Here is a 13,512-nt window from a genome sequence, read left to right as displayed (position 1 = left end):
ACACAATTTCCGATAATTCAAACATTCGGACACAATTTCATAAAGATCTCGTCTTGAGACAGCAGGAAACTCTTCAGATAAGGAAGAAATCTTGAATCGTCTGTTCTCTTTCACTTTTTGAATCAAGTCATCGGTACTGACTTGATGATGAATGTCAGCTGCTTTAATACGTTAACTGCTATGCTGATCCAATCGGGTCGACGAATATTTTGTTGGTACTATGCACTGCTGACCCGATCGGGCCTCAACATGACGATAACATAGTTTTACTTTATTGCAGCTACGAGCATTGCGTTTGGCTCTGGTGGCAAACCAGTGGACTAAATGTTCTAAATAGATACAAGAATGAAAAGAGAATGCTGTTTGAAGTTGTTGAAGATGGAGCTTATATATTGGCTACAGTTAACTGTGATGTATCTGACGAAGATAGCCTTGCTATCGAAAGGCCTCACAAAAATAAAAGTATTAAATATTAGTTTTTTTGTTTAAATGTAATAAGCTGTTTGAAGTTATTTTTGTTGAAGTTGTTTCGTTATTTTTAGGTTCACTAAAACAACGCGGAATATTATGAACTTCTATCTCCTGATCGGGTAGGCACATTTATTTTTTACCAATTGTTGATATATTTTTCTTCTTTACTCTCGTTAATTGATTTTATTATGTGATTATATTGTTTTATTAGTTATTCTTGTTTCATTTACCTCATTATCGTTGTGAATGAAATTAGAAAAACAATTTTGGGAGCGTTTATATTGGAATTATTGGATATAAAATAATATTTAATATTTCAATACTTATAAAAACAAAGTTTATTTTTAATTGGATGCATAAAAGAGGATTAATACTTCTGTAATACAGATTAAGGTCTACTTGTGGACTTTCTTAAAACAGTCTTTGCAGAGGTAGGGCTTTCCTGGGCACAACTCACAGAAAGTTTTCACTGTTCAGATTTTTTTATGTTTGACAATCTCCCTCACGCATAGCCTCGTTGTAGCAAATCTTGCAGTTTTTCCTTGATCTCCGTTTGTTTTATCCCTCGCCAACGAAAGTTGTTGACTCAGAAATGTAGTGATGGCACTGCAGACAGAATTTCGCCTTCTAGACCCAAGAGTGAATACACTAACGTTTCTCTGAACGTTTTGATGGAATACACATGACTTCTTCTACGTTGAGCAGTAACTTCTACATCATTCTTGTACGCTAGCCATGCATTGATAACAGCTGTTCCAAGAAGCAGTTCTTCTGCAATCTTGTGGTACCAGCGCATCGACAATGTCTTCCAAATCAGAAAACTCAGATCCACTATAATTTTCCAATTCACCATAATTACCTCCATATCTATCGCGTTCACTACTCATCGGTTCGTCCAAAAACATCTCTATATCACTTTCATCCAGGTTTCCATTCATCTCTGATATTTAATAAAGCTTGAACTAACATAAACAATCATACAACTATTTAACGAATATCCACAATGAAAGCAGCGAGTGCAAGTGAGGTTACATAAATTGGTGTGAACTACGCGACGTATCGGCTGTGAGCGGGAAGCAATTGGGAATGTTTGTTCAGTCATCCGTTCATTGCGCACGCACCATAAAGTAATAAAAAAGGAACAAACGCTGTCTTCACAGCCATTTAAACTAAATAACCCAAAGTGTACTGAAATTTCTATGTCGGCCCGATCGGGTCGGCAAGAAATTTTTTCAGGCAATTTCGGATGAAAAATTAATCTGCCGACCCGATCGGTCCAAAGTTAAGCCCCACACCCCATATCATATAATTTGCATAAATCGTTTTCATTTACCGTTATATTCACCACAAAAACAATATCACATAGAAAACAACTACAGAAAATTTTGGCAATACAGGGAACTCTAGAATTCTTTATGGTGGCAGTTAATGTGTTAAAGTCTTTTGCACTGAGAAACGTATTACAGCACACACTTTGCAAATTGGCGAGATTCTCAATCGGTGGCGGCATTTTAAAATCACACAAACAGATGAAGACTTGATCGGATGGTTCCGTAATGGTGTGTGTGGCTTCCCAACAGACGTAGCTACATGGCACGCACACATTAAATGGTGACTGCAGTGCTGCGGTGGCGTAAATTTAAAATTATACTTAGTTTTAAAACATATCTTGCATATTGTATAATGTAATGTCAGCTACATCAAAAACTAATGTATACTAGATAAAAAAGTTTCAATACAATACAAATGTAATAAGAAAAAAGATTTCACTTCACAAAGCTAAGTCCAACGCCTTGAGCCAATGAAAAGCTTCTAAACAAATTCGAAGGATTGTAAAAAACAACCATTGACGATATGGTTAACTATCCGAATAGTTGCTAAGAAGAACTTTATTAAAACAAAACATTTCTCACAGCTTCATCTGATAACTATCACAACGTATACCAAAACATAACATTTTTATAGTCAGTAATTAAACGACAGTTATAACTGATTCAAAGATAAATTCATCTTAACTTTTCATGATACGCATTGCTATCAACCAAAAGCTTGTAAACGAAACAAACTTGTCAGCATATCGTTAGTACACATAATACTGGGGACTTTACAACGATTAACAAAAGTACATAAAGAAAAGAGTTTAATTGGATGGTAAATTTAAAATTCCAATTTATTTAATTATGCAGTGTGTAGTATGATCTGTCTCTACAGAATTAATAATCTATAATAATCATGAATCTGCCTCTGCATGGTAATATATTGATTTGCCTTATTAAACTGAACTTTAACATCTCTAATAAAATTTCAAGAAGCATTAGTCTACAGACAAAATGCGTTCTTTCTAATATAAGATTTTACCTCAGATTTTTACATGATGCTTGTATATTGTATCATAGCTATGTTCAAGTGATCAAACTGAACTGATTGTACAAACACACGGAGTATACAATATAGATCAAGAGAATCTTCCAATTATAATATTAAAATATTTGGACTAAAAACAATTTTTCAACTACTATTGTAAAAGTATTCAGGAGAAGCTTACTAAACAGTTATTTTAATGGTGCAACAAAGTGTAGTCAAATCTATTGTTAAAAGAACTACAAATATCAGGAGAATCATTTTGGCTAAATGATACTTACTTTTAAAACATGCCTTGTATATTATATAATGCAGAGTGTGGGGTGCGCCCAAGGGGGGCGCAATGAAGATTCAAGGGGGCCCATGATTGTTTGAAAAATGAATAAATTTAATTTACAAAATAATAAAGCAAACTTTATTTTTCAATTTACGTATAAGTTTACATATTATTAAGTTTACACATAACTTTTAGTCATCGTCGTAATAGTGCCGAATATTTTATTTATCTTAATTTATCGGCAGCAAAATACTGTGAGTGTACACCGACATGTTTTCAGTAGAACGCATGAACTCTCATTACTCCTACCCCTACCACCAATGCAAAACGTCTTGTGCTGTTAGTGCAGTTCCAGGTTTTGAACGTAGCACCTCTCCATGTTTTACGGTTATTTTCGTAGATACTTTGGTTTTGCGTAAGCTTTTTGAATACAAGTGTATATATTTACATCGAAATGAAAAGATTTTTTGTAACTGTAACAAGTGGTGGAAGTGGAGACGCATCTGTGAACTCAGGTAAGAGTAGAGTCATCAGGAACAGTCAAGGTCAAAATGAGAACACGGCCGACACAGCAAGTGTAGTCACTCGTTCTCTAAGTCCAAGTTGGCCAAGTGTAGCCAGAGTATTTCGAGAGTTATTTATCACTAGGGCTTAACAAAAACAATCATAAATGGCCAATAAAGATCCCAGAGTGTAATCTGTTTAGCCGTCCTGGCCTCTGACAGCATGAAACCTAACAAAATAAAAAGACATCTCGACACTAAACATGGAAATATCGCAAACAAACATAGTTTTTTTAACAAAAACTTAACAGTGTTAAATCTACAAAAAACGTTTTTCCCAACATTACAAGTGTACCTTCAAAGGCTTTGTTGGCATCTTATCAGATTTCTCACAGAATCACTCAAAAGAACAAACCGTACACAGTTAGAGATGACATGATATTACCAGCAGCAATTGATATGGTTTCAACTATGTTTAGAGAATCCATAGGTCAACAGTTGAAGGCCATACCAATGTCAAATGATACGGTATAAAGACGTGTAGCTGACATTTCGGAAAATATTCACTTGCAATTGATAGAAAAGGTGAAAAAATTCTCATTTTGCCATGCAAGTCGATGAAGCTACCGATCTTCATAGAGTTGCTTATTTAATATGTTAAGATTCGTCCATGGTGATGTGATGCGGGAAGGGTTGCTATTTTATGAGACGTTTTCAGCCGATACCACTGGTGAAACCATTTTCCGAATGATTGATACATTTTGGCAGGACATTGAAATATCTTGGATCAAATACACCGGAATTTGCACAATTGGAGCTCGGGATGTTTTAGGAAAGTACACTGGACTTCGAGGGTTGATCAGAGAGGTACCTCCAGAAGCTAGATGGACACACTGCATAATTCACAGAGAGGCTTTAGCAGCAAAAGGTATGCAAAAGATATTGGGAGTGCCGATGGCCGAGTGGTCTAAGACGTTGGACATTGGGTCTGAGTTAGAGATAGCGCAGGTTCAAATCCTGTCTGTGACCGTTGCACTTTTTATCAGTACCATCGACCTTGTACTGTATCGACTCTCCCCCTTATTATGTTTGATAAGATTCTCGCACAGGCCAGTGGCCCATGAGGACGGGCAAAAAAGGCATAAAAGGAGATCGTAAAAAAAAATTAATAATGAGACCTCGGAACTTGATGAAATTTTACACGTGGTCGTTAAAACAATCCATGTCATTAAAGGGCAGCCTTTATAGTCTCGATTTTTTAAGATTCTCTGTGAAGATATGGTCTCAAAACACACAGCTTTACTGTTTCATACTGAAGCTCGCTGATTATTGAGAGAGAAATCTTTGACCAAAATATTGGACCATACACATTTAGTCCTTGCACGTTTGCTTGAAAAAAATCACCTAAACTCAACGTTTTTCACTGACTCAGATTTTTTTCTGTGATTAGCGTACATGTCATATATATATATACAATTTTCAATATTAACTTTGTTGTTTGTGGAAGGAATAAAATCATTTATATATTCGAGAAAATAAATGTACTAAACAAGTCTTTACAGAAAAAAGATGCAAACCAGACCGCACTTCAAAACTGGTGGGATTTTCAATTGCAGCACAAATTTCAAATTTGAATATATATAAAAGAAAAAAAAAAAAGGCAGCGTGGAGTTGTTTCCGCTGTCAAAGCTAGACGCTAACTCAGGTGCCGAGAACGAGCACACCAATATAAATGCGATTGGCACTTGCCTGGCGTTGTCGGGTGGAAACATTCCTTACTTTCTGAATAGCCCTCGTAATAGTTTAAATTGGAGAATATTTACCTGGAGAGCAAGTGGAAGAGGCATGGCTTGATGTTGGAATTGGGGCTGTTGTATATTGCTGGGTAGATGTGGTCCAGGCAGAGGGTTACACAGGAGGGGATGAACTGCTTGAACACCCCTGAGGCCTGCTGCACAATGAGCACCAACAGTTGCAGTAACTTGTCCACACCACACTCCTGTGTGATCAGGTCCACACTGAAACATGTACAAGCCAACTTCTGTTAGGTCTGCTGAACAATGAGCACCAACAGTTGCAGTAACTTGTCCACACCACACTCCTGTGTGATCAGGTCCACACTGAAACATGTACAAGCCAACTTCTGTTAGGTCTGCTGAACAATGAGCACCAACAGTTGCAGTAACTTGTCCACACCACATTCCTGTGTGATCAGGTTCACACTGAAACATGTACAAGACAACTTCTGTTAGGTCTGCTGAACAATGAGCACCAACAGTTGCAGTAACTTGTCCACACCACATTCCTGTGTGATCAGGTTCACACTGAAACATGTACAAGCCAACTTCTGTTAGGTCTGCTGAACAATGAGCACCAACAGTTGCAGTAACTTGTCCACACCACACTCCTGTGTGATCAGCTCCACACTGAAACATGTACAAGCCAACTTCTGTTAGGTCTGCTGAACAATGAGCACCAACAGTTGCAGTAACTTGTCCACACCACATTCCTGTGTGATCAGGTTCACACTGAAACATGTACAAGACAACTTTTGTTAGGTCTGCTGAACAATGAGCACCAACAGTTGCAGTAACTTGTCCACACCACATTCCTGTGTGATCAGGTCCACACTGAAACATGTACAAGCCCAACTTCTGTTAGGTCTGCTGAACAATGAGCACCAACAGTTGCAGTAACCTGACCACACCACACTCCTGTGTGATCAGGTCCACACTGAAACATGTACAATCCAACTTCTGTTAGGTCTGCTGAACAATGAGCACCAACAGTTGCAGTAACTTGTCCACACCACACTCCTGTGTGATCAGGTCCACACTGAAACATGTACAAGCCAACTTCTGTTAGGTCTGCTGAACAATGAGCACCAACAGTTGCAGTAACCTGACCACACCACACTCCTGTGTGATCCTGTATTACATGAACTTGGTAAGCATTTATCCCTTATAGTAGATGTGTAAATAAGTAGATTTTGAAAGTAATAAGCTTCTCAGTACTACATATGAATATATATTTTCATAATTAAGACAACAAGGCTATGTAACTGGAAATATTTTAGACCAGAAATAGATTAAGAGGGTCATTAACATTTTTTGACCAAAGTAGGTTTCCTAGACCACTATGCATATTTTCTTGATTGGTCCAACAAGGCAAGTGCAGCTGTGATGTCAGAAATACAATTCATTCAAACCAGAAATGCTTCAACTGCAAAACCTGAAATAATATGTACCTGACGTATGATGTCTTATGTTTGAAAAATATCATACAGCTTCATTACATCATAAGTGCTTTTAATAATAATTAGGTTACAGACTAATTTTGAAAATTGCATGAGAAGCCACAGGCAACAACTAGTTACAAATAATTAATAGTACAGCCTGCAAAATGTTCGTGTTACTGGATGTGTGCACCACGCTGATGGTGCCAAATGTAAGAAATTCACGTTGAGGATGTTAAATGCAAAGGTTCCGGTTTGTTAAGTATGTGCCAAAAGGTAGTGTCAAATGATAAAGTTAACCCTTCAAGCGCTGTTGAAAAATATAACCGCCAATTTTTACTTTGCTTAAAACGCTGTTGACAAATATATTGAGTTTATTATTGGGAGTATGTAGTTCTCAGTTTTGCCGGTGGAGTGCAGCAGCTGCTGGAACATAAATCCCTCAATAGAAAAACACAGTAATAGTGTTGTCCCCGCCTCCCGGTTGTTCTCCAAGCTGCAAAATGGCGGCGCACTACTCATGCCACTGCCTGTTTTGCCAGACACTAGCGCTACTGACGAACTAACTCGCCGGTATAGTTCGTTCGCGGACTGTGAGTGGAACTGTGCTGTGTACGTTGTCAAATTGGTTTTTGACATATTGGGAAGATGTTTTGTGTGTACACGCAACGGTTTACGCAAGGAGACCATTTACGTGTGCGATACATGCACCGCCCGGCCGAACCTGCACCCGGATACGTGTTTCAAGACGTACCACACGTTGACGTTATCTTGAACACCGTGATGGCTAATTTTAGATCTTTCTATATCCATTAATGTTTTATTTTAACTATAATATACATACTATACATATAATATACTATAATATAATATTATACACGATAGTAAAATTTCGTTCAACATATTGTTAAATTTTGTGTATTTATATTGTTTTATAAAGTTAAATAAACGTATTAAAAAAAATTATACTTTTTTCGTCCCCAAAATTCTTTTTATATGGTAACAAACTCAAAAACAACATTAGCGTTGACTTTATGGAAAAAAAAGATTTTGAGGTATATGTAGCGTTTGGGTATGGTGCGTCTCAAATTGCCGTAGCGCGGGAAGGGTTAAAGAATTCCTGTTTTATTCTCAATCAATACTTTTTCCTTATTTAAAAATTCAAATTAAAATAGCAGAAGCACTAAATAACTCCCTCTATTCATACACTAAAAAAAAAACAATTCTTTATTTATAATTTAGTTTTCTTTAAACCAAGATAAACTTCACACCACTGAATTTTAATTTATACACTTACATATGAATCTAGTTAGGTTCATACACGTTGCAACACGTGTTCACTAAATCTTCACTATTAATCGGTAATTTAGTTCATGAAAACTCCCAATATTTTGTGCCTGAATTCTTTTCTTTGTTGCTGATCCGTTACAAGCTGTGGTTACCATACCATATTTCAGATATTCTAGAAATAAACATGGAACAATCAGAAAGTTTATTTCAAAAGATGGTGTGGCTGCAATTGTCTACAATGTCCATATATTGTTTAAGATCCAGACCCTAAAATTGTTATGTCTGAGAAGTCTGTTCTACACAATCCATCTGTTGTAGTAAAATATTGGAGTAGTTCAAAATTCACCCCATTTGAATGAAAACGTATAGTTAAAACTGGCTACTAGAAAAACTGTACACCAAAAGTCTCATACCTGCGGAAGGCGTTGATGAATGTTTCAACAGCCCGCTGAGTCATGTCAGCTCCAATGTGTTCCTGCAGTGCACGGAAAGCCTCCAGGAAGAAGCCGAGCATGGAGTCACACAGTGGCGGCTCAGTTGACATTCTGCGCGGAAACTCCGAAATCACGTTCTCCAGCACAGGTTGCAGGGCCGAGTAGAGGATCTTCTTTGCGTTCTTGTTCTCCGGCTTACAGTGTAGCAGCAGTGTAGTGATTTGCTTAAGGTCTTGTATTCCTGACGGCATCATGGACTTGACGAGACCTTGCATGAGCTCCAGGCGTTGATCATCAGTCTGCACGTCGGGCGGGCAGGTCATCAGAATACTGCAGAGAGCGCTTTGCACCACCGTCTGAGTCTGCACAGAGTGTTTATGTCTAAAAAATGTGGGTAAAGCATGCAGGCAGATCAAAATTGTAATTTAATTATCCAGAAGACTTTACTAAACACATTAACTTGAGCTACTAATACTTATTATTACATTAATTTGTAACTCTCCAGAAAAGAAAATGTACATAAATATAAGCTTCTTCATTCTGGTCCAACTTCCATTACTTAATATTACTAGCTCTTGCCAAATGACCAGCCTTCATAAGTGAAGCTTCTCATCTCCATAAAATTGTATAAAAGGTATTATTAACCTTTATATGATCTATATACAATTTTCTAATCTTCAAAATTGATATGCTTTTATACATGTGTGATCTCTAAACTGAATATGCCCTTATTAGCATTTTGTAGTATTCCACTGAAAAATTTGTATCTTTATTAAATAGTAACATGAAGACTTAAAATTAGTCTTATTTTTTAGATCTTAAAATTTCCTATTAGGGAAAAACATAAAACAGACTAGAAAATGATTTACAAAAAAATCTTTTTAGTTTATTTTTATATTCCCAAAAACATTTTTTTTATTTTGTCACAAATAAACTAGTAATATATATATTTTTTGTTTATTGGCAGTACTTTATTCTAAAAAGTACATATTATTGTCAACAAATCCAGAAAATGTAAAGCATATCAGATAATAAATGCCTAACTTATAGGTAATATAATAAAAATTTCATTACATGAATGAGAGTAAATAAATTTGTTGAACATCATATTTTTATTTTTTATTTTGACGCAGATATATTTGTTTATTTATTAACATATAGTAAGACTTATTTAACAAAAAAAATGCAGTAGTAGAAATTTATTACACAAGAATGATATATCGTTGTATATCGATTTTCAGCCGGACCATCAGCAACAATATATTGAATTACTTCCGGTAAAATACATTCACAACAAGTATATTTTTGCACATCAATCAGTGTTAATCTATTTTTTTTTTCATAATTACAAAAAATACTATCAACACACTGTGATTGCATACTTCAGCACTGAGATGGGACAGGTTGGCCTGGAACAGTGGCAGCAGGCTGGGTAGGGGGTGTGGGGAGAACTTCTTGTTAGCGAGGGCAGCGAGGAGGTGGGCTGCTGCCGAGTACTGCAGCTTGGCCGGGTGTGAGCCTTGCAGTAGCAAGAGACTCGCCTCCACTGCGTTGTTCAGGTGTTCTGGACTCAGCCAGGTGGGAACAGTGGCTATCACCTCTGCGTGTCTAAACAAGTCCTGTCTAGTTAGCACGTGTGTGCAAGCTCTCACAAACTGTGAGAAAGTTTGAGATGGGTAGTTCCCCAACCATTGAAAATACAATTTTGATATAAATATTGGTATCAAGAATTATAGGTGTCCATTGCGTAGATCATAGTAGCAAACACAACAATCAAAGAAAATACACCGAAAAATAAAGAATGACAATTTTTACATAGCCTGCACGATTGTAAATAAAATCCAGTACAAAGTGACTAACAAAGGAAGTGATATATTACAATGTGAACTCCACATACGAATGATTTAAAGACAAAATACAGAAATAAAACTTAGTAGGCTATAGTAAAATTGATTTTGACAGTTGACGATTATTGGTAGTTAACAGAAAAATCTGCAGGCTTACCTTGAAAAGTACTTTTTAGGGTCAAATGATTTAAAAGTAACACATAAAGACATAAAATACGCATATTTAGAAATTTTCTATTCTGCACTGCAATCTTTCTCAACCAAGAAAAAGAATTATATTTGTCTGTACACTTTGGGTTGCAAAATCAGTGGTAGAAGCAGCCAATTGGCAATCCTGCTTCCCACAATGACTCTGCAACCCAAAGTGAAAAGACAACAACTCTGGTGTTCTCTACTGGCGGAGAAAGATTGCAGTGTAATCACAAATTTCTAAATATGTGTAAAGAATGTGTATTGTATGTGTTTCTTTAAAATCAGAGGACCCTAAAGGGAAGTTTTCAAGGTAAGCCTGCTGAATTTCCTATCCATTAGTAGTACTCTTTGGCTTTTAGGCCATTACTTCAAACCTACATTGAGAGTTGATTTAAGGATAACTAAAATGCATTTATTGTAGCACAAGTATTAAAATTATTTTACATTTTTCAATACAGATGTTTGTAGTAATATAAATTGTTTAATGAATTAAACATAGCCCATTATGGGATTAAATCGATGACAGGTATGGAGTGGGTAGCCACTACTGGTAACTTACACAGCGATGAACAGCCGGACAAGCTCTGGGTCTGTGACCTTGTTGTGGAGACTGGCTCGACTGGCCGCCACCGCCAGACTGCTGAGGCTCATGGACAGGTTCATGGTGCCGACCAGGTGGCTGTGGAGGTGTCCGACTGTCTGGGTGAGGGCGGCACACTCGAGGAGCCCCTGGCGCAGCTCGGGGCTAGGCTGCGGCACCTCAGTAGCGAACAACAACTTGGAGTACACTGCGCACGACTTCTGCCAAGCATCCACCTTGTAACATACAGTTTAATGTCAATAATTCTTAAGGTCTTTCTAGATTTTACAAGCAATCAGAAATCAGACGTTTTATTGGCCATTAAGTAGTACAAAGATTACAGTAGGCTTTTTCAAAATAATAGTTGTTTAACTTGATTCAAGTGACTATGTATATATACATATATTAGTTTCCACTCATATCTAATATAATAAATACTTACATCTACTCAAATAAATAAAACATCAAGAATACACTGAGACACGGAATTAAAATCTAAAATTTTAAATAAATATAATAAATTATGGATTATCCTTAATTTATTATTTACAACATATCAGATTTTATATACTATATACTCTTCAGCACTGTAAAATTCCTTAAGCTTAATCCACTCTGACATATTTTTATTTAAATCGTTTTCAAGATAAAGACCTACTGAAGGGGAAGCTTATTAAAATAGTTTTAATTGCTAGTATTTATGGCCTTCATAACGTAGCCTTATATTAGGAGTTCTTAGATTATATTTTGATCTGGTATCATACTCGTGAAGTGTACATTGTGTTAAAAATCGATCTTCATTTTCTTTTATATACAGGGTGATTCAAAACTAAACGGCAATCTCTCGGGAGCTTATTCTATAGCTAAAAACAAGTAAAAAAGTTCATATAACCATATGCCCGGAAACGCTTCGTTAGCGAGTTACGCCTAGCGAAAGATTTCGCCCGGATTTCAGAACCCTTGGTGAAGTCAGGCCGTATAAAAATGGTAAAGGTAGTTACAAAGATACAAATACGATTGTTTTTTTATGTTTTTATATCTGAAAAAATTTATTAAAATTCGTCCCAGAGCTGTAAATACAATACTTTCAGAGATATCTTACGTAAAACACAAGAATTGGTGCAAAAGAAATAACACATTTTTGTGTTTAACGTAAGATTACTTCCATAAATGTTAAATAAAGGTCATTTTTTTCTTAAACAGATTTGTAGAACATTTAATTCTGAAAAGATTCATGTGAATTACTTAGGAAAAAATTAATAATAGGTATTGAAATTTAGCTTTATTTAAAAATAAAACAGACGCACAAAAATGCATATTCTTATCTGCATAAAATATTAACTAATGTTTAGGTTGTGAGTAACAGCTGATCATTTATTCTAGACTGAACATTAACATAAAATGTATTTACCTTTATAAAACTGTAGTAATCACCTATAATAGTTGCTCAAAGTGTCCTCCGTTGTTAGCAATGCACGTTTTCGCACGACGAATCCACTCTTTTCTAGCGCGTTTCATAACGTTTGGAGCATTCTTGATAGTTTTCTTCTGCCGCCTCTGTAATGCGATTACGTAACTCCTCTATGGTGTTAATCCGTTTTGAATAAACAATTGACTTCATCCAAACCCCATAAGAAAAAGTCTGCTGGCGTGAGGTCAGGAGAACGTGGTGGCCATTTTACTGGTCCATTTCGACCAATCCATTGTCTACCGTATGTATCATTTAAATAGTTTTTCACATCATTAGAAAATGTGGAGGTGCTCCGTCGTGCATAAACCATGCATTTATTCTGTTTTGAACAGGAATATCTTCCAATAGGGTAGGCAGGTTTGTTCTTAAAAAATTTAAGTACGCTACTCCATTAAGTCGATTAGGGAGGAAAAAATGGACCAATCAAATTATCACCCAGAACACCAAGCCATACATTGACTGAAAATGTATGTTGAAAATGCCTCGTCGCAGTTTCATGTGGGTTGTCGTACGCCCAAGTATGGGTATTACGAAAAAATTTACAATTCCCATTTCTAGTAAAACAGGATTCATCAGTAACGAGAATACGCCGAAGAAAATACTGATGTCGTTAAACAATTTCTTCTTAACCAGCGGCAGAACATCTTCCGTTCATTAAGATCTTGCGTAATAAGTCTTGAACACGTGTTATATGGAATGGGTACAACTGTGCTTCATGAAGTGTCCGCCATACGCTTTGACTGGCAAATATTTAACTGACGTGATAATCGTCTGGTGCTTGTGGTTGGTGATAATTCTACAGCATTTATTATTGCTTGTTCATTATTATAGTTCCTTGCGCTACGTTGACG

At 36.4% G+C, this 13,512-nt stretch overlaps 1 protein-coding gene across 2 annotated transcripts in view; it reads right to left on the bottom strand.

Moving 5' to 3' along the window:
- The window catches only part of LOC124367772 (exportin-6-A), a 44,152-nt gene that overhangs the window by 8,257 nt on the left and 22,383 nt on the right, over window positions 1-13,512 (bottom strand). For both annotated transcript variants that reach the window (XM_046824876.1, XM_046824875.1), the window contains exons 10-13: window positions 11,170-11,426; window positions 9,954-10,179; window positions 8,551-8,933; window positions 5,436-5,630 (exon numbers count right to left, since the gene is read on the bottom strand). In XM_046824876.1, the coding sequence (XP_046680832.1) occupies window positions 5,436-5,630; window positions 8,551-8,933; window positions 9,954-10,179; window positions 11,170-11,426 (1,061 nt within the window). The remainder of the gene's footprint in view (window positions 1-5,435; window positions 5,631-8,550; window positions 8,934-9,953; window positions 10,180-11,169; window positions 11,427-13,512) is intronic.

The sequence above is a fragment of the Homalodisca vitripennis genome, chromosome 8, assembly GCF_021130785.1.
Source record: "Homalodisca vitripennis isolate AUS2020 chromosome 8, UT_GWSS_2.1, whole genome shotgun sequence".
Taxonomy (NCBI): domain Eukaryota; kingdom Metazoa; phylum Arthropoda; class Insecta; order Hemiptera; family Cicadellidae; genus Homalodisca; species Homalodisca vitripennis.
The sequence above is the reverse complement of the archived record's forward strand: the minus strand, read 5'-3'. Positions and strand labels throughout refer to the sequence as shown.